This window comes from Sylvia atricapilla, chromosome 5 (genome assembly GCF_009819655.1).
Source record: "Sylvia atricapilla isolate bSylAtr1 chromosome 5, bSylAtr1.pri, whole genome shotgun sequence".
NCBI lineage: Eukaryota > Metazoa > Chordata > Aves > Passeriformes > Sylviidae > Sylvia > Sylvia atricapilla.
In genome coordinates this window covers 8,935,973-8,957,900 of record NC_089144.1, presented here as the reverse complement: position 1 = coordinate 8,957,900, position 21,928 = coordinate 8,935,973, and the positions used below count along the sequence as shown (strand labels likewise).

General features: G+C 41.7%; 1 protein-coding gene across 2 annotated transcripts in view; it reads left to right on the top strand.

Moving 5' to 3' along the window:
- LOC136361011 (sucrase-isomaltase, intestinal-like) overlaps positions 1–21,928 on the top strand; it is a 60,498-nt gene that overhangs the window by 19,067 nt on the left and 19,503 nt on the right. For both annotated transcript variants that reach the window (XM_066318625.1, XM_066318624.1), the window contains exons 8-15: positions 5,991–6,116; positions 7,122–7,253; positions 12,689–12,802; positions 12,913–13,029; positions 13,116–13,200; positions 17,141–17,258; positions 20,121–20,289; positions 20,813–20,929. In XM_066318625.1, coding sequence (XP_066174722.1) covers positions 5,991–6,116; positions 7,122–7,253; positions 12,689–12,802; positions 12,913–13,029; positions 13,116–13,200; positions 17,141–17,258; positions 20,121–20,289; positions 20,813–20,929 — 978 coding nt within the window. The remainder of the gene's footprint in view (positions 1–5,990; positions 6,117–7,121; positions 7,254–12,688; positions 12,803–12,912; positions 13,030–13,115; positions 13,201–17,140; positions 17,259–20,120; positions 20,290–20,812; positions 20,930–21,928) is intronic.

Sequence of the window (21,928 nt, the reverse complement as noted above, 5' to 3'; positions counted from 1 at the left end):
CAAAGTAAAGGAGAGCAGTGGGCATCTCCTAATGAGACATGTCACATGCCAGGACAAAAAAACCCAAACCTGTTCTGTATTCTTTGAGCTTGTGCTCAACTCTCTAGGGAATCTTAAAGAATGCCTGTTAGTAATTTCAATGTGAAATAATAACTTCTTCAGTAAACATCCTGAAATTCCAAGGTCAAAAATGTTACAATTACCATATTATTAGTCTCTAGGGTAATAATTCAGCTTTTATGTACAAGGTATGTGGGAAGGTGAAGGAGACAGAAAAGACTTTATTTCTCAATTGTCTTTTCTGTCACACTGAGAGGATTTTCTCTGTGCAGTCATTGTCATGCTGTAGGGAAAGAGAAGGGGTAGAAAGGAGAAGTGTGACTGATGTCTGCAGCAGCTCGCTCAGCTGTTTGCATGGGTCTCCTCTGGGAATCGGTGTTTTGGGAGCTCCTGGCTGCAGGGAGCCCTGCTGGGAGCAGGCTGCACTGCTGCAGAGATTCTCGGTGGAACAGTACCTGCCCCAGTCACTGCTTTTTGCTGGGGCCACTCATTTGATCTCTCCAGGATGGCCCCACTGGTGTGGCAGGGTGCCAAGTGCCAGCGGGTCTGCAGCTGGTGGGAACAAGGGAGTTGTTTCCAGAGTAAAGTGCTTCACACCTTTCTCAAGTGTTTTGTGCTGTTGCCTTCAGTGCCACTTCAATATCTGAGCCACCTCCCTGCCCCTGCTACACTTGTTCCTGTGAGAGGTTTAGGGACTTAGCTCTGCTCTGTGCTTTCATGTGGCTTCCTCCAGAACAGTGAGTTAGGACAGCTTTGTAACAAAGCTCTTTATTTGGCTCTGGAGTATGCAAGATTTCCCCCCGCACCTCTCCAGGTTGTCACCAGCACCCAGGTGGACCACGGACTCTTGGCCAGAGCTGCTGGGTCCAGGCTATGCCAAGAGCAAGGCTCTTGGCTCTCTGTGTGGTGATCAGGATGGATTACAGCTGCCCTGCCAGAGCCACCCATCCCTCTGCATCCTTGGGGTGAGGACAGGTAACAGCAAAAGCTGTGGTGGCCCTGGATGCCAACTTGGCCAAGGATAATCTGCTTTAAATGTACTCCAAAGAATAAGGCAAGGTGTGAGAAGGGAGCAGAGGGTAGATGCTGGTACCTCTGCCCCTCTCCTGTGTGCTGCATGGAGCAGAGATGAGCTGTAGGATGCATCCTGCCAGTGGCACCAGAGTGCTACAGCAGTGGCAGCAGCTGTAGGGAATGTGCTGGGCATGATCCCATGGGAAGGAGAAGCCTCCAGCTCGATTCTTCTGCTCCCTCCTGTCCCTGAGCCCAGCTGTGTGGGGCGTTTCTCCTGCTACATCTAAGACATCTGAGATTGTCCTGCACAGCTCTCTATGTATGACAGTGATCACTTTTTTCTCTTATTGCAGAAGAGGTCTGGTAAGCAGGACAGTTATGTAACGCAAATCCCACTTTTAAGGGCAAACACCTCAGCTTGCAGGAGGGTGAGGAAAAAACAGTACCAAGCTAAAGAGTTCAGGCACTGACCTGGCTGAGGCTGTGCAGTCACACCTCATTCCAGGCCAACATTGCCAAGAGCACTGGTGGCCTCTCAGACAGACCAACAGTGCATAGCAGTTGTGTGAGCTCCATAGCAAGACACTCAGGAATGTTAGAGTTCAAAAAACAGGTATTTAATAGCTCTTGGGTTAAGATCATAAATTTGTTATTTTATCACAAATTATCCAGTAACAAGCTGTAAGTGAGCATACTGTAAGTATCCTAATTCTGTTTGGAGAGAAAATTGCTGGTTTGCTTCCTCCTTACAGAAGTGTGGGCTAGTTACAGGTGTAAGGGACCTCAGAGGTCTCCAGGCCACTCTCCTATTGGAGAATTAACATGGGAACCTGCTTGTATATAGATTTTATCACAGATGATTCAGTGAGAGTCTGCAAGCTGAATTCCCCAAGAAAGAATAAACAACTGATAACTGTTTCATACAGCAAAAACCAAGATTTGAAAACCTTGCCATTGAAAGTCCTCACCTTTTTATATTCTTGGGGTTGTGAGCATCTTCTTTTTGGTTCAGCAGCTGCAGGGCCTTTCTTTTTTGCTCTCCTAAATCAAAGCTTAGCTTCTGTTGACAGACTTTGAGTGAAGGTTACCCTCTAACTGAGTAGGTGCCCACAGCACTCAGCTGCTTGCCTTAGTCATAGCAGATGAGCTGGATACAGATCCGTGGGCCATAGGAGCACCTGTGGAGTTCAGCCATTGTGTAACTACACAGAAACACTAAACACAGTGCATTAGCCCACTTGGGTTTCATAGTTTCGTCCTATAACCCCACTTTGAAGTAAGGGAGTTGAAACAAACAGCAAGCTTCAGAAATCATTTTGTGTGGCTAATTAGGGTGTAAGATTAGAAACCTGCATTGCTGCACATCTCAGCTCCTGTGTGAGCTCAGGAAAGAGTTCATATCATCGATGCTTATAATAATAACATTTTTTGTCCAATAATCAAACACACAAAATTGATATAGATCATCTGCTCCCTAGATACAGATTTTGTCTGTTACAGATACTTGTTTCCATTGAACTTCATTCTTACCACAAAATGCTTCCAGGGTACCTCCTCAATACATCAGGTCTCAGGTAGCTCTGAAAAAAGTAGAAAAAAATATGCATAGTGCCAAGTTATGTAAACAGGGAAAAACTAACAGTGAATTTATTAAACACCAGGTGTTATTTAAGAAGCAAGTGCAGGAAAACTTCTGGAACAGAAAATAGGATTTTTTTTACTATTTCTGCACCATGTCTTTTGGTGCACCATATCCCCCCCTCATTTTGGATACCCCATATGCTTGCTGTTTCTGCATTTTCCTCACTCAGTTCCCCTGCCATACCCCATCTACCTTTTCTGATTCTATGGGAGTCAATTTTGCCAAGCAGGCTTTCTCTGGCTGCTGCACTTTCTGATCATTTGTATGCAGAATGCAATCTATATGAATTAACTAGATCCTAAATATATATCAAATCCAACTTGAGTTTTCAGGTTTGCAGAATTACATTCCTGCCTCTGCTGATCCATCTGTGAGTGGGTACCATATGTCAGTTACTTTATCAGGAAGCTTCAGGGGGATCCATTAGAGAGAGTCTGCAGCATAATTAGAAAAAAGAACATTTGTTTTCCCAGCTGCCCTGTTTTCATCCTTCCTCTTCAAATGTTCTGCTGGTTTCAATTAAGCTCACCATAGATGCACCAGCCTGGTGAACCTGGAGAACTAATTGCTTTAAAAACTTAATATCTTCCTTTCAATTTTCTGTTGGTTCAGCTGTAATCCCAAAGTCCTCAAGGGGATACTGTCCCAAAATACTGTCTCTCTCTGTGATCCACAGTGGCACAGTACCATCCCATAAGGGTGAGCAGGTGAACCTCAGCAAACCCCAGTGCTGGGGATATGCCCTTTTGGAAGGGCTCTGACTGACACACCAGTGGCCACAGCTCCATCTCCAGACCTCCTGCTCTCTGCCTGGATGCTTGATAGGGCATGGGGGAAGAAGCCAATCCAACTCTTGAAATACATTGTATTGGGAATGTCCCAGACTGACTGTCCTCCCCAGGCAGGAGTGACCTGGGGTGTCACAGGACCCAGAGTAGAGCTGCTCAGCAGCTCCCACTGTCTCTGCCCAGGCTGGTCACCCCTTTCCCATTTCTCAGCCTGCTTGGGAAGAGGCAGCAGATGCCATGCAGACATCCTGCCAGGGCACAGGACTCTGCATTTAGCTGCAGGATTAATATTTATCAGCCGGTTTTCCCTATTTCTCTTGTCCAAGATGAGAAGCCTGTGCACAAAGCATTTTATTTCATTAGGGAGTTCTTTCGTTTTGGTCTGGTTTTTTAACCTTGTTTGTAGAGGTCATTCTCTGTTTGCAGGAGAGAAAGCAAGGGCAATATGCATCTGCTTTAGGAGCACAAAATGGTGGGTTCACAAAGCTCATCTTGCAGCCTTTGCTAGTCTAAAACAAGATCTGCTGCCTCCTCAGATGAATTTATCCTTAACGTGGTGAGTGTGGATGTGACAGAGAAGAAGACTTGCTCTGAGGCTTGCCATGGTGTGTTGGACCCTTGGTGCTGGCCCACAAGGTGTCTGGGAGAGTGTCCTGAGCCATCACACCCCATTCAGCTCTCCACAGAAAACCCCAGCAGAGCTTGAAGGATGGTCTGGGTGATCAGGTGTGTCCACACATGCTGGAAAAAACCTGATGACATGTGCAAAGAGGTGGGATAGCACCAGTCTCCAGCTGAATTGGAGGAGAAGTAGGTGTTGAGGAGGATCAGGAGAGCTGAGTCTGGTGGGACAGGAAAAGAAGCAGATGTATGGGGCAGTTGTGTTGAGCAGGTGGAGTGTCCCTCCTGGAGACACCCAAAGCATTAACCTCACCAGTGCCTATGGCCTCCTCATGTTTTTGCTTATGTGAAACAGCAGCATCCCAACAAGCAAAAGCACACTGTAGACAAATTTGTAATGTTTGACTGTGTGTTCCAAAGCCTTTCTTGTTTGGAAGCAATTTTCTCTGTGTGTTTCCCAGCTCAGGGACATTAAAAATATCCTCAGCTTTTCTCTGCCTCTCTCCCACATGTGGTTTTCTGTCTGATGCACTTTATACATCCTTGCACTGATGCTCTAGCATGTGATGTATTTTAGAGGAATTTCAAGTTCAGCCTTGCTTTCCCAGGTAAGACCCTTCCTAGAGAAAATCCCATAGGAAGGTGTGCCTTTGTGCATTGCATCTCCAGGTACAGACTGCCAGAAGTGCCTTGTTTTATTTATTTAAAGTAGATAGAGTTTAGCTGCCAATATGCAGGTTTTGTTGTTTTTCATTTCTTAGCATGATTACCTAACTATGAAGATCCACGAGGAAATAAGGGAGGAACCACTGTTTAGCCAAAAGGGAGCAATAGCTGCAGCTGATTAATAAATCATGAGTGCTTACTAGCTACTAGATTTTCAGGTATTGCCTGCAAAGGTGTTAGAAATACAAATCAAAGGTTGATTTCATTGGATTTAACTGAAGTAAGGATTTCAGGAGATGTCCCCCAGAAAACAGTGGTGTATACTAATGAGGCAAAGCCAGATTTCAGCTTATTTGTAGAACAGACACATGGTGATTGCCCACTGCTCATCCCAGGTAACCACAGCAGCTCTCACCAGGGGAAGCAGACCAGGATGCCTTGTTTCCCTGTGCTCTCAACTGAGTTTCCTCATGTCATTTACAGATGGATTACATTCAGACAGTGGAGATCAAATATTTATAAAATCATATTTAACTCATTACCTTGTGTTTCAGTTGAGAATTTCAGGACCAAACAGTAACTCTTGAAGAGGGTTGGCAGTGCCTGCTGACACAAAGCTGTAGGCCAGCAATAACCGTAGTCAGCCATAAGCAACTGAATTTCATCAGACTGGTGTGTAAATCTGATTAAAACTTCAGAGAGCTCAAATAAACATCAGACTCTTGATAAGTTGGTTCAGCTGGATGTGGCAGGAGAAGTTTGCAAAGCTTGTGCTGCTGTGTGTTGTTGATTTGCCTTCTGTTGACCAAGGGGTTTGTGGACTTGTTGTGGATCGGGTGGCATGAGGATCCACGCTGGAATTCTGCTGGCATGAGCCCTGTAAGTGAGGACACTTGCTGCTGTGCAGAGGCTGAGACCACATCTAGCATTAGCCTGGCTTTTTTCTGTGTCCTCCACTGGGCTGTGCATAGAAGTGATGCTTAGTGTTGGAGTCTCTGAAGGGCAAGGATCCACCAGGAGAAGTGCCAAGCATGCTGGGCCAAGACCCACTAGGAGAAAGGAATGGGTATTTAATGGGGCTGTGGTGCTTGTGCCCTGGTCTTGGTGCCTTAAATGACCTGGAAGCCTCTCCTGGTGTTTCACAATCACTTCTTTTCCTCTCACCCCTCGTGTTTCTGTGCTCCTCTCTCCTCCTGCAGGCCATTGGGCGCCCACAGATGCCAGCCTACTGGTCTCTGGGATTCCACCTCTCCCGCTGGGGCTACGGCAGCCTCGAGGTTCTAAAGGAGACTGTGGATCGCATGAAGCACTACGACATCCCCTATGTAAGTATGAATCTTTCACTAAATTAAGATTAATTAAGATTAATTTTCACTAAATTAAGATTAGTGTGTGCTAATCTTACACTCTGAAGTGAGGTGAGTAAAATCATAATGGAGGAAAAATAATTATCTTACGAAGAGAGTTGTAGAATGAAAGGACATTCATAATCTTATGTAGTGGGTTTGCATAGAATATCTTCATAATGCTTAAAAGAACATTTAAAGTGGGCTGTGAACATGATGTTTAAGTGCTGCTCTTGGCTGCATAGCAGGCAGTTCTGGTGTGGATTTGCTGTTATGCAGTACAAGGTGTAGCATTTTAAAAACAAATACTGAGAAACAAACTTCTGATGCAGATCACTGCAAAATAGTTGCTAAACTAGAACTTCAACATTTTCTTGTAGTCCACTGCTAGGATTACAATTACAATCTCTTAGGTTTCATTACACTGCCTTTTAGAAATACAGTTGCATACATTCTGATTTCTGTATCAAATATTATAGTCATAGAATGATAGATTGCTTAGAGTTGGAAGAGACCATTAAAGGCCATCTAACCCCCCTGCAACTAAATCAGGTTGCTCAGAGTCCCATCCAACTCAATTTTGAATATTTCTAGGGATGGGGCATTCACCATCTACCTGTGCAACAAACTCATTGTAAAAAAAATTCTTCCTTATTATCTAGTCTGAATCTACCCTACTTTAGTTTACAACCATCTCTCCTTGTGCTGTTGCTGCAGACCCTACAAAAAAGTCTGCCTCCAACTTTCTTATAAGCCCCCTACAGACATTTGAAGGCTTCAGTAAGTTCTCCCTGGAGCTTTTCTTCTCCAGGTTGAACAGCTCTATTTGTCTTAGCCTGTTCTCATAGCAGAGGTGCCCCAGCCCCTCTGATCATTTTTGTGGCCCTCCTCTAGAGTTGCTCACACAGATCCATGTCTTCCCTGTCTGAGAACTCCAGAGCTGAATGAGATGTTAATGTAATTTTTTACTTTAAAAATGTTTAGGACGTCCAACATTATGATATTGACTACATGGAACGTCGCCTGGACTTTACCTATGATAAAGTGAATTTTGCTGGTCTGCCAGAATTCATGAAGGAGATGAAGAAGAATGGAAAGCACAATGTTGTGATTCTGGTAAATTAATGATGTTGCTAATTATTTCTCCATTTATAAGAACTACTCACAGCATAGTCTTCATAGCAGTACCTAGGTGCTAACACATCTATACTAATGTAGCAGATTTTCCATTTTCATTTATGTTGAGAAGAGTTGAAGAACAATTTCTCAGATTTAATTTTTATAATTGTTGTCTTTATTTGAAATCTCTATACCAGTATCATCCCTGTACCAAATCATTAATTCTCTGTCACTTCTTCCCCACTCAGTTATGAGACATTTTGCCTCTGAGTTGACATGGAATTGCTTTCATGCAATTCTTTCTCTGAAATGAACAAATTAATTTAATACACATACAAAAATAGCTGAATAGTGGAAAAAATCTATTCCTAATCACTCTGGAAGCTACTAACTACAATTCATGTTTCCTTATACTTTCTTTTTATCTAAGTTAGTGTGAGAGATGGTTACTTGTATGCAAATTTGTGGAAAATGAATGCTGAACCTCTAACCAAAACTGGCCAAATGAATTAATTTAACATGTGAAAATTGAGGTTTTCCATCTTCCCCAGTACATTTTTCCAACAAAATTTGCTGTTTCTCTCCAACACTTCCCTGTACATGTCCATATGCCAAAATGACTCTGTTGCAATAGCTAAGTGAGCACCAATGGTGGCAAGGAAACTGGAGATCAAGTCAATCAAAATTTAGGTAAAGATGAAACTAAATTAAGAAATTAAATAAAATTGATAAATTCAAAAGATCTTGCTCTCCAGGGTCCCCCAGCAGCTTAGCAGTAGGAGGGCTGCACTCTCCAGAGTAGGCTGAAATTTGTTCTCCATGGCTACTGGGGACAGGGTAAGAAGAAAAGCACTTTAAATTGCAGCAGGACAGATTCAAGGCAAACATTAGGGTAAGGCTGGCTGCCTGCAAGATGAGCTGAGCAACAGACAGCTGCTGGGGCCAGGGTGCCTCCCCAGGTGGGTGCTGTGAACAGTCATGGATCAGGCATGACTCAGGCTGAGCTGACCTGCAGGCACAGGGTTAGAGGGAGCAGACAATCCCACAGGGCTCCTCTCAGGACTTTTTGCTGTAACTGTGGTTTTGCAATCTGTTTTCTACCTAAATGGTGAGTTCATATCTTTCATTTGGGTACTACTGTCCTTACCTCCAGCTGCCAGTCTCTCACCCTTCTATTTTCTTTCTTGATACACTGGTTCAAATAAGTGTATTCTCCCTCAGCCTTTCTCTGTTAGGCTAAACAAACACATTTACCTGCAATTATATTGATGGCTCGTGCTTCTAAGGACACCAGGATTCAGTTAAACCAACTGAACCATGATGGACAGGTAACTAATGTTTTTCCCTAGTCAATCCAGTCCTTTTAAAACAAGGGCCATCTTCTTCTTCTTGCCCTGTCAAAAGCTTGTGGAGCCAGAGACTGAAAAGCAGAGTCCTGAACTGTGGTACAGTTGCTCTTTCTCTTGTGCTGGTGTATCCAGAGTCAAGATAAGCAAGAGCTACTGCAGTTTCCTCATCTAAAACTCACATTATCTTGTTAAATAGATAGATTAAGGCTGAAGTGCCTCCCTCCTGTCCTTATTTTTTCTCACAGTTTGTTGTGAAGTTTAAAATATGGCTGAGGATGATGGACTAGTCAGCACCACAAATAGCTATATCAATGTTTTCTTTTTAATTGGGAGTTTTCTGACAGTTTCTTTAAAAGTACCTTTTATGATTTGCCTAATCTTTGCTTTGGTGTACTATAATTCCATTTAGTACTAGGAATCTCAAAAAAAACATGCAACCCAAGTGATCAATTACATATTGATAATGGAAACAGCAGTCTATACAGTGAATGCTGCTTGCTAGCAATTTGTGCCTAAAGATACCTTCCCCTGAAGGTTCCATTCTGAGAAGCTCAGGAGTGCAGCAGTGAAATCAGTTTTCATCAGTGAAGGTTCAAGGCATCGTGTTTAAATAGTAACAGGTTACTAAGTCACTTTGATGGAGAGAAACTTCAAGACAAAAATAGATCCAGATTAACTGCATACATCATTGTAAATAACTAAGCAGTGGTGAGCACACAGTCAGTGCTGTCCAGACTGATTGCTCTTTCTAACAGTTAGGCAGTTTAGACTCTCTGTAACCACAATATTGCTCTAAAAATGATCTAATCTCTTAGACCTGTAACATGCCACATGCCTATTTATTGGTTTATCTCAAAATAGTTTGCAAAACATTAATATAGGAGCAAAATAGCAGGAGTTTGGGGTAGCTCTTCTTATGCACTCCTGTCTTTCAGTAAATACATGGCAGTCATCTATTTACTGACTCAATGGTGGGGTGGTGGTGGGGTGTCTCCAGCTCCTTTGCACCTGCTACTGGGTATGAAGCCACAGGCAAGCAGTCATGGTTTAGTGGGTGAGCTATATCATCTTCCTTATGAGTTTTAACTTCAAATAACATTCTTAAAGTCCTTTCAGTTTCTCAGGGGGCACATTCTGCAGCAGTACAGGGAGGTGCTGGTAAATAAATTCAGCTGCTAGACAGATGCAAGGAACATAGCAATTCTTAATTCATACGATGAACTAATGGGAATTATTCTTCCACTAACCTGCAACTAAGGCTTGTCTTCTGCTCTAGTTCTTTAGCCAAGCTTGTGAAAAAAGAACAAAAGCTGAGCTAGTCTGTCCTTCGTTTTTTAAAAGTTAATGAGAAGTATAGGTTGCACTGATACTGAAGTTTTCTATTTTCACTTTATTACGGTTGCTGGCGTCTCTGTCAAAATCTGTCTTTTAGCATTCTTTAGTGATATACATTATTCCCCTAAGCTGAGTTGGGAGCTGGAGCAGTGGTTTCATTCCCAAGTGTTAGCAAAGCCAGGCTGGATGCAATCAAGGCAGGTGTAATCCAGTTGGATACTGAAAGAATCTTCTATTTGGATTCCCTTTGGGTAGTGACAGTAATGAGTGAGTTCCCCAAATATAGCAGGTTGTTGCCTCCCTCATGATGGTTTCAGGAAATGGGCTCTGACTGCAGCCAGTTAGTGTCATGGAAAACCTCTAGTAAATGGATTTGGGGAATGGTTCCATCTACCTCATCTCAGAGCAAAGCACAGATCCTGGCAGCCAGCAGTTTTAACACTGGCAGCCTGCCTGAGAATGGGACACTGAGCTCAGTTGTGTCCCCATTGCTGGGGTGGCTGGTGCCACACCAGCAGGAGATCTGCTCCCCACACTTGCACCCAGTGCTGAGAGGCCTCTGTGACTGTGGTCACCTTGAGAGTAGCAGGGCTCCATTACCCAAGCCTTTAAGTGCAGCCCTTCAGCACTTCTCTCTGCTCATATCTTTCAGAATTTAGGGGAAATTGTGATTTTGCTGGCACTTGGTCATCATCATTGCGCTAAATAATTGTGCATGCTTCAGGACAAATATATTCTTTAAAAACAAAGAAGTTCTAAAGTAACAATGACTACGCTGAAAAATTATAAGTATTTTTACTAAAGAGGATGTTTAATGAAAGATGTTACGTAGCATCTATTAAATCATACTAAAAATAGAAACAGCTAGGAATGACACAAGTGACAAAATAGTTAAAAGTCAAGAGCAGCATGGTCATGATTCAAAATAACAATCAATATCTTTACATTCTTAAATTCAATTGTGTGAGCTTTAGAGGCAAAAATTTCCTGAGGTTTTATGGATGTGCATCAAAATATATTTTTGAGGTGGGGCCACAGGTGGAAGTGCATCAATCTGGGTTCATCCTGGATGCTCCCAGGTTTTAGGCAGTCAGCTGGAGTTACGCTCAGCACTTCTTCCCCAAAATGCTAAAAAGATGAGTGAAGATTTAAGAGACATGAAACTCCTTCTCCACAAACAACCCTTGCATGCACAGAGAGGTTTTGTTTTCTTTAGGGCAATAATAAACCTGCATAATGTATTAGATTTATGCACTGGAACAACCTTTCAGCTGAAGGAAACCATAAGTTTGGATTAGGAGTAGCTAATTAAGCTGACTTCTTCTAGCCCTCAAGTCCCTTGAGAGAGATTTTTACCACAATTATAAGATAATTATTGCAGATGGACAGTTTTCTCTATTGCAAAGTTGGGCTGTTGAACAAGTTAAAAAGGTAGTGGACACTTATAGTCCTCACGGAGGTGACACCAGAGCTAGATGAAGTTCAACAGAATTTCACACTTAAGGTGGGGATTTAACTGTAGCTTTTCTTCTTGAGGCATGGAAGAATATAGTTCCCTCACCAGGGCTGTAGTTATCAAAGGGCTCATGAGTAAATCAGGCAATTAATTCAGGTATTGAAGTGAGATTTAAAACAAGCCTTTAAAGCAGCTTACAATTTGGGGTCTGATATTTTTTTCTTCTTAAGACATTTATTAGTTAGACTTCTATCACATTTTGATTAAAGTTCACTTAAATTATTGCACAAGCTATAACTGAGTGGAAGAATTGTTTCAATGGTGTTCTTCTCCATTGTGTTTCATAACTGAAAGGTTTTGTGTAGAGCAGAACCTGAGGAAGTAAGACTTTCTAAGGAGAAAGTATAGAATTCCCTTCTAAAATGGCTGCAGTCTTTATCTGTTCTAAAAACCACGAAGCAGAGAGTTGCTTCCAATTAGGGATGTATTGTAAAGTGCATTTACCTCCTTTTGGTTGCAGCTGACTGCTGAGCGGAGTTGCAGACCTCTTCATTCCCTGGCATCTCAAATATTCCTAACTTTATTACTTTCCAGCACGATGAGTGCACCTCTATCATCCCCAAGAGCTGATCAGGATTGCTTTGGATGAGCTTGGTGGCTACTGATGGTCATGCTGAGGCAGTAAAGTTGTTGGTGTCAGTATCACTGGCAGCAGTGGGAAGGGCCAGGAAGGACAATCTGTGGGGTGTAAAATGTTGTGATCTTGGTGTGGGCACCTTGGTGCCTGTGCCTTGGTGCCTGGGGTGGTTTGGAATGGAGGGCTAACAGGGCCCTTTTGAGGTTGTATCTGCCCAACTTCAACCCCTTGAAAAGTTTTGGTTATTCTAGCACTGGAATAAGGATTGCCTTGGAGGAAACCCAGAGGTGCTCACATGTGGGAATACCCAGTGTAGTACCCAGCCACAGCAGAGACCTTGGTTGAGAGGGGAGTAAAATCTAGTGCCTCTCTAAAATAATTTGAGCTTAGAAAGTCTTGTTAAAAACAAACATGAGGGTATCTAGTAATTTCAGATTGTTTTTGCCTTACACAAGAAGTACTCATGACGTATCCTTAATGACCTTTTCTAAATTATTATGTGCTCTCAACTCTTATTAAATTTTAATGCTGTTTTCTTCCAATGTTTTTGCAATCAGCATTAAGAACATAATGCACATTTTTCTAAAAGATACAAATAGAAGAGTAATTGTTACCTCTGAGATTTCAGTAAAGGAAGTGTGATTGCTGTTTTCAGGACCCTTTCATAACCAAGGATGAGGAGCCAGGCACTTACAGACCTTATGAGCTCGGCCAGGAAATGGGAGTGTGGATCAACAACTCTGATGGTGTAACTCCTGCTGTTGGGCAGGTTGGTTTTTTGATTTTGTGATGCATTTTGTCTAGTGCTGCTTCAGAACAATAAAGCAGCATTGTAATAGAAATGGGAAAATAACCAGGATTTACCTGTGTAACCCCTAGGCCTGGCCTCCTGGTGATTCTGTGTTTCCTGACTACACCAACCCCAGCACAGTGGAATGGTGGACCCAGTTGTGTCTGGAGTTTAAGGATGTCCTTGACTACGATGGGATCTGGATTGTATGTCTCATTATATCTGCCCTCCCTTCTTTAAAAAAAAAAAAAAAGAAAATGAATATTTTCACATCTTACTCTCTTTATTAAAGGATATGAATGAACCATCCAATTTCATGAGGGGCCAGTATCCTGGATGTGCTGATAATGAAATCAATAACCCTCCTTACATTCCTAGTAAGTAAAATAGTTGTAATTTCATTTTCATGAATTATTTATTAGTATATTTTAATTCTATAATTATATTTTATATAATAGAATATTATCTTTTATAGTAAGATTAATATTATAATTTCATAGGGGTTTTGTTCGTTTGTTTCTTCGGTTTTCTTGTTTGTTTTTTCAACCTGGATAGGCTATGTTTTAGGGGGAATTTTCCATTTTTCCCTGCCTTTTATGTATGTTCAGTTACATATTTGTTCAAGACTCCAGTGGCTCAGCTTCCTTCCTCTTCCAGTCACTTCCTCTGTCCAAGGTTCTGCCTTGTAACAGGACTAGAAAAATGACCTTTCTTGCCATTCTCTGAGCAACTGATCCACATCAGAAAAAGGGCAAGATACCTATATACTGTAACTCAGCTACAGACTTATGGAGGCAGTAACTCTCTGCCTTGTCACTGCTCGTCTTAGAGATGGGCAGTCTCTGCCTTCTCACAAACTATGACAAGGGAGATAGTATCTCCCTGGTGCCTTAGTTCAATTTATTTTCTTTCTTTTTGGAAAGAAGTTTTCACTGTATTACTAGAAATGGGCTAAAAATAAGTCTTAAAATGTCTAAGCCTATGGGAGACTTACAGGAATGGGAAAATCTCTTCCAGTAGCTGAGTTAATGATATGCTCATTCTTCCGCAGGAAGCCATGAGTACCTATGATTATTGCCAGTGGTGTGGCGGTTAATCCAGCCAACATTTCCCCAGGAATACCCAGCTGCCTGAGCAATGTTAATCAGGAAGCTGATATATGGGAGTTGGAGTATTGGCAGTGGAGTATTGGAAATGTCCCCTTTTTCCCTTTAGGCTTTTGTACTCTCATGAGAATTCTAAATTTTCTTAATTAAATTGCAATTTTTTAAAAAACTTTGAATATAAGAGAAACATAAACATAGCAAAAGCATGAAAAAATATTAGAAAGAGATTGCAAATTTTTGAAAGCAGAAACAGAGCTTTTAATGATGATTTTGGTATTTGCTCTCTTTGTGGGGTAACCACTGCATACTGACCCTGTGGGACTTGACCAAAGCCCAGGAGCTGATGACAATTTCCACCTTTGTCTTAAATTACCTTCATTTTTTGTCAGCCTTCAGAGCTGCAAAAGAGATGTGAGACACTGGGTAAACTGGCCAAAGGTGCAGAGCTCCCTTTATATCCCAAATAAAGGACTGAGAGCGAACCCATGCAGTGGCTTCTGAGCCACGCAGCTGAGCTTTGTGAAGATTAGCACTGAAGTCTGAGCCACTAGAAGGGACTCAGAGCTAGAGGCCTACATGGCATGTAAGGACACTGAGAGATACTGAAGACAGGTGTGTTTGGAGCCCAGATTCTCTGGCTTGACTCACGCACATATGCCCCTGCTTCTGCTTGTGACTCAGTGTTAGAATAATATCATGGAATCACAGATAGGTTTGTGTTAGAAGGGGCCTTCAAAACCATCTTGTTCCAGCCCCACTACCATGGACAGGGACACCAGACCAGGTTTCTCAAAACCCTATCCATCCTGGTCTTGAACACTTCCAGCCATGTGGCATCTGGACAGCCTATTTCAGTGTTTCACCACCCTCACAGGAAAGAATTTCTTCCTTGTATATAATATAAACCTGTTCTCTTGAAACCACTATCCTCTGTCGTTTTAAAAAAGTCTCTCTCCAGATTTCTTGTAGGTACTGTTAAGGTACCAGAAGGTTGCTCTCAGATCTTCCCAGAGACTTCCCTGGTATTGGTCTCCCTTCTGCAGCCAGGAGCCCCAGGTGTTACATCCCAACATGCAGGGAATCTATTTTGTACCAGTGTTTAAGGGCTTTCTTTTCTATTTCACTTTATAGAATAGGTGCATGTTCTTAGCTGTCCAACTCCTTGACTTATGTAGGTATGAGAGGTCACCTAAGCTGTTTAGACCATTAGGATTTTAAGACATTGAGACCTTCCTGGTGTTAGCAGAGATTTGGGAGCTCACTGATGTCTTAGGTGATTTCTTCTGTACAAGTCCCAGTCTCAGAGGCTCACACTTTTTGTCAGTGTAGCCTTCAACCTCTCTATCTAAATTTTATAACCATGGTAACACCTAACTGTGGTTTGAACTTCTATAGCCAGATGCCCTTCAAATCTGTTTTCTATAAAACACTTTATACTGAAGATTAATATGCAATTGTAAAATAATCAGTATTACTGAGGCAGAATACAAAATACTCAGAATAAGAATGAAGCATGAACCTATGATTCATATGGTAGCATTTTCTCTCCTCTCCCACCTTAAATTTATGGGGCTAATAATCAAGAACCACTGGGACATTAAGTGTGACTTTCCTCAGAAACTTAGTATCTTCTTCAAAGACATATCAGTCAAAGTTACTTGGAAATTGCCTATAAATTATTTCTGATGTGGATCGCTCACACTGGAGTCTTTGTGTCTAAAGAACCAAACACAGGGATTGTAGCTGTAGTGGCACAGTAGGGCTGAGAGCCTAATGGGGTTTCAGGCACAGAGAAATTGTGATAATGAACTGCAACCACACAGGAAGTGTGATTAGGCAGGCAGATTGCTTATTCATGGAGAAATATTTACAATAGTGCATGCACCTAATTAAGCATTAAAAAAAGAATTTTTGAGAATTCACATTCTTTCTTATTTTGAGAGAATTTTATAAAATTGGCAACTCCATCTCTAAAAATAAATATAATCTCTCGATTTGAAAAACAGGTGTCTGCTGAGGAAGGCAGGAGCCTCTCTTCGAATGAAAAATGTAAACCCCTTCCCTCCCAATTATTATAAATTTGAAATTAAGGAGGTCTTAAGCAAAGATGTGAGAATAGGAATACCAATTATTTACTGGTAAAGCAAGCAAACAACAACAGCCACAGTACTGACAGAGCCCCAAACCCAGCGACCCCTCATCAGCCTCAGGTGCTTTCCTTTGGGTGCAGTTCCGGGCACAGCCAGCAGGGGCGCTGGTGGCTTTGGGTGCAGTTCCGGGCACAGCCAGCAGGGGCGCTGGTGGCTCCCGGCGGGCAGGGTGGGTGCAGTTACTCCTCCACGCCTGCAGGGGGCGCTGTGGTGCGAGCTCAGGGAGCACATGGGAATGGCGACTGGGCCTGGATGGGAAGGGATGGAGGAGAGGGTTCGCTTCACAACTCCTGGGACAGTCGATCCCGGTGGCCCAGCTGGGACAACAGGGCATCTCAGCGGGCAGGGGATGCAGGGCTACAGTCCAGCAAAAGCTCAGAGCAGTGCTGAAGAATATGTGAGGGTGAGGCAATGGCGGCCCAGCTCCCATCCTCCTCCGAAGCAGAGGGAGAGAGAGAGAGAGAGACCCTCCTCCCCGGAGGGGAGAAAATTCCCTCACTACAAAAGGAACCAAAGGAAAAAAAACTTAACCTCCAACAAATGTATAAACATATGACCTGCCCAAATTCCTGCTGGACTTCATGTGACGTTTTCATGGTGGTTACCTGAAGAGGGTGGAATATTTTTTTGCTCCAAATGGGCTTTGTCAGCACCTCTTTGATCTCTGGGATCAAAGACCAGGCAGCATCTGTGCAATGTTTTTGCAGTTAACTAAATTTGTCATCGTGCAAAATAACATATTCTTAATTCAGCAAAGCAGAAATTTTCGCTCTTACTATTACTTACTGAATACATGACACCTGTCCAGATGTTTTGAATTATTGGATGTAGGACTTGAAATTAATTATCGGTGTTTACTCAGTCCTCTCCCCTCTCCAAGGACAAATGCCTGTCTGCAAGCAAGTACTTGTGGCTATGTGCTAACCTCAAATATGTGCAGGTCCAGCAGTTCAGTTTTCCTCTTCCCAAATCTTTTGGTATTTTCACCCCTAAATGTGTAGAAATGTGAAGAGATTGAATTGTGATGTATATGATTTTACAGTGGTTTGTATCATTCTCAGGCATCTCTGATCGTTCCCTGGCACAAAAGACACTGTGTCCTGACTCCAAGACTTACCTTGGAGACCATTACAACACACACTCTCTCTTTGGCTGGTCACAGACAGAACCAACTTTCAAGTAAGTTTTCTAAACATTCCTAATCAGATTCTAGGTGATTAAAGTGCATTTTAAAAGCCATTGATGTTACCTGGAAAATTTATAATAGTATTTAATAAGAAACAGACACATGTTTCGTTTTATTGTTTGCCGTTTAGTAAGAAGTTTCAAGAAAGGAGAACCTTGGAACAAGGAACAGAATCCTTTTTAATTTTACTTTTCTCAGCTAAATCAGGATATATGTCTAGGGCCCAGGTTTTCAGCTGCTGCTTTTGTCTATCTAGAACAAGATGCTCCTGTGCTCCGTTAGAGCTTCTTACGAGCGTTTGCAGCAGAAGCAGCCTTGAGTGCTGTCAGGGCTATTGATCTGTCCCTTCACTATTGTGGCGGAGGAGTTTCTCTCACTGTCAGTGGAGAATCCAAACTGTACAGGTCCCTGGCTGTTTCTGGAGCTGCCTCTGGTTCCTGGCAGGCAGTGTTTTGCAAATTGGCCTGGGGCTCAGTTGGTGCAGGAGGTCAGGGCTGCGTTGCAGCACAGTTGCTGTCAGCTACTGTAAAACTCATTTTGCAGCTGGGAAGCACTCAAAGCCAGCTTAAGCAGGCAGACTGTTGCTGTGGAAAGCTAGCTGCTGGATTAAATTAAATGGACAGATCGTGCTTTTTCCAGCAGGGGTTGAGCTAAAACACTGGGAAATTTAATACCACAATGGAAGAGCCAAAGCAGGGGTCCATGTGTGGCCTGTTTCAGTGTTTAGCATTCATTTTCAGAAGCTAAATTCTGATAGCTGATTCCGATCCAGAGGGCACGGTTGAGTGAGCCTAATTCTGATGTTGATGCGTTTGTGTTTTATATGCCAAGTCTAGGGCAAGGGAAACCCTGGGAAAAACCAGGAGTAATTTGCCAGCTCTTACAGGCCTGGCTGAAGCACAGTTCTGCTTCAGAGAGAAAGAACAGGAAGGCTTTGAACCCTGGACTTCTTTCCATGGTTTGTGGGCCCCTATTCCCCAGTCTTTGAAGAGATCCTCACAACAAACTTATTTTGCTTGGCCAAGTGTGGAGAAAACCACCAAAAGTATATGCAGAGGTTGATTTTGCTGCAAAGCTGGAAAACTTTGGTAAAGTATTTTTCATACATACTCATTTGGGTTTCTCAAATACATTTCTTTTCAAGGCTGGTTGTATATACTTTCTGCAGTCACTCTTCACGAAGAATATATTAAATGAAATTACTGACAGGAAGATTTAGCACCCAGCATGAATTGCAGGATGCTGGATAAAAATTAATGACAACTTCATAATCATATTAAAAAAAATAATCTGAAAATTATTCCAAGGCAGACTGAGAATGGGAAATATGTCACCTGGCCTATGTCAAATGGTTTGATTTGAATACATGAACTAGCAGCAATCAGTTTGTGCATAGCTTAATGCCAAGAGTTATTTGCACATGATATCCTGTAAATAATTTAAATCAACAAATGCATTTGACAACATTAAGACCTGTTCTGCAATGGTTTGTGAAAGACTGAAATTATTCAATAAATGACTTGTTACAAATTGTTTATGCAGCTCTGGATCATAGTTGAGTTGATCTGATATTGCCCTCATTAGCACCTGTATTTGCAAATGGAGCCAAAGACAGCCAGAGGAGAGCACTCCTGCTCAAGACATCCATGAAAAGCTCCAAAATAACATTTATACAAAACACACAGAGTCTTGTGCAGTTATTGGCCCAACAGTGCTCCTGCAAACCAGAACCAGACTCTTGCTGTTCAAGAATTGCACCTCTTGCTGCATATAGCCCCTAAGATTAATACATTCAGTCTTCCATTGAAGCTGCTGTTGGATTTTTTTTTTTTTTTTTTTTTTCTTCAGAAGCAAGTGCTGAAGCACTTTCCATTACAGACCCAAGAGCAAGCACTGGGCCATTATGAATACGGGTGAAAGAGCTCTTGATGAAATCTCATTAAGGAAAGGGAGAAAGAAGTAGATGGTGAACAGCATGATTAATATTTCATGCTAGAATTTCCCAGAGAATCTGAATTGTGTTGCCCAAATAATATTAAAGCAGAGTTGAAGTTGAGTTCCTGCAATATAAAATACTGCACTTTATACTTATGTACAAAGAGGAGTTTTGTAATAGATTTGTTAGTAAGGCACATTCCTTGGTTTTCTGGTGATGCAGCAAAATTATTTTCAAAAAGGAAAGATAAATTCATTGTATCACTAATTCTGTAATGAAACCTCGTGTGTCAAAAAAGACAGGAAACCAGAGAAAATACTACAAGGGTGAAGTGGCATTTTTAATGATGACAGGTTTGTTTTCTATATTGATTATTTATTTATTTTTTATAAGAAGTTTAGATATAATTTTGGTATTTCTGGCTTTGTTTTTTTTGGTTTTTGTGTTTTGTTGGGTTTTTAATGTTTTTAATTTCTGAGTATTGGAACTTTATTTACCAATACAAATCTCTAAATAAATCCTGTGTTGAAAAGAATACCTATTGTATTGTTTTTTAGGAACTCATTGAGCAATTAATTAAATATACTAGTATAGAAAGGAAATTACGATTTGAATTTTCATTTTGAGACACGGCTGAGAATAAGTTATTATTTAGGAAGATTGAAAATACCTGAGAAAACTTGTTTAGTGAATCAGATAGATTTTTTTTTGTTTGGTTGGTTTAAAAGAAAAAAGTTTTGGCCACTGTGCAAATCTTCCTTTTATTTGCAGTTTTGCAGCCACATTTTCATGCAAGCAGGTATCACCATAATAATTGATTCATGAACAATACCCTTTCAGATAAAATTATGCCTGAACACACAGGTTGATTATAAGATGTTTTGGTTACCATTCTTGTTTTTGTTGCATTTCTTTGCAGTGTTGTCCAGCAGGCCACTGGGAAGAGGCCGTTTGTCTTGAGTCGGTCCACGTTTGTTGGCAGTGGGAAGCACAGCGCTCACTGGCTCGGTGACAACTTCTCCCAGTGGAAGGACCTGCGCCGCTCCATCGTTGGAATCCTGGAGTTCAACCTCTTTGGCATTCCCTATGTAAGCCTGGCATCCTCTAGGCAGGCGCTGGCTTATGCACAATATCACTTCAAATTAACTCAAATGCTTTCTGAAAAAAAGCCACTTGAGGTGGCCAGCAGTACCAGCCTCCACAGCCTAAGGAGCTGCCGATTAAAAGGCTAAATGTCAATCTTGGCTGCTGCAGGGGAAAAAAAACCAGCACTGCAAGATTTGGACTGATTTAATATATGCCATCCAAAGCCAATCTCTTTGTATTATGTATTCTGTGATTAGGGCCCCTTCATATATTTCTGGGTTTGCAAGATGGGATGGAGAATTTATAGAATTACTGAAATACAGGCAGATCTTCCACAGTGAACTTAGTGCTCTAGGAAATGGTACAACCTCAGTCACAGAAAAATTTGTATTGTTATAAAGCATTCTTATAAAGTAATCAGAAACAGGGATTTCTTTCCAAAAACTATTTTTGTTAGCAAATTTCTGTAGTCTCTCATTTTTGGGCCTCAGTCACAATCACAAACACAATTTTCTTTTTCTTTAGATTGGTGCTGATATCTGTGGGTTTAACTACAACACTACCTATGAACTCTGCCTGCGCTGGATGCAGCTTGGCTCTTTCTATCCATTTTCCAGAAATCACAATGCAGAGGGAAACAGCGTAAGTAAACAAAGTTGCATAAAGCTGTAGCCTATGATTACAGTTATGTGGACAGTGATTTATATTACTTTTTCCAAAATAAACCTGCCATTCTTGGGTAAACTGGAGCAGTGGGTGAAAAGGAGTGCTGCACTGAGAGCAGGAATTACAGTGAAATGTAATTTTTTCCCATTCATAATGCAAAGGTAACATAGAAATGCCGGTCTTCGCACACTGTTGGTAAAATTCATCTGTTTCATCTTTTACCTACTGAAGACTTGGTTTTATTTAAGACCCAGTGAGGGTCAATGTATCTTCCTACTCCCTTGATTCTACAACGTTTGATTCAACACTTCTGTAATTATAGTAAGTATTGCAAGGAGGGGAGAGAAATCATTATACACCGTCCTTGCTGTTTAAAAGCAAGTTACAAACGTGAAAATTCCAAGGAGAGGCACCTTGGAATAGTGACATCATTATCAGCCAAGACCAGAAAAGGCTAATGAGCCCATGAGATGAATGAAAAAGTGCAGCCTTAGTCCACATCCATGCCCTGAGTTCAACATCATAAAAGTCCTTTAAAGACTTGTTGCAACAGAAAGAAGTATCAGAAGATTTCTAGCTATGAAGTTTGAAGGTCTTGCAGCCTTCGTAATTATTCTGTGTTTATCTGCAACCGTGATGAAATGGTTCTGCTTGTTCAATAAATGTTTGGGTTTTTTTCCTTCTGTAAACTGATCTGTGCAGTGCTGGAGCTCAGGTTATTTGCTAACCTTCAGTTTCTTTGAAGTTGCATCATTAAAATGCTGCAGCATTTACACTCCCAGGAAGACCTTTGTCTCTGCATAAAAGTATGATGAATGTTCAGCAGTTGGGTAAATGAAGGAATAATAAACTATTGTACTATCATTAAGGGGGTCAGGTATTAGCCTCTAGATCCCTGAGGTATTTCTTTGTAGGAGAACAAATGTCTATGAGGTATTAGCTGTTGCTGTTGTGAAATATTTTCTCTTTGCCTCG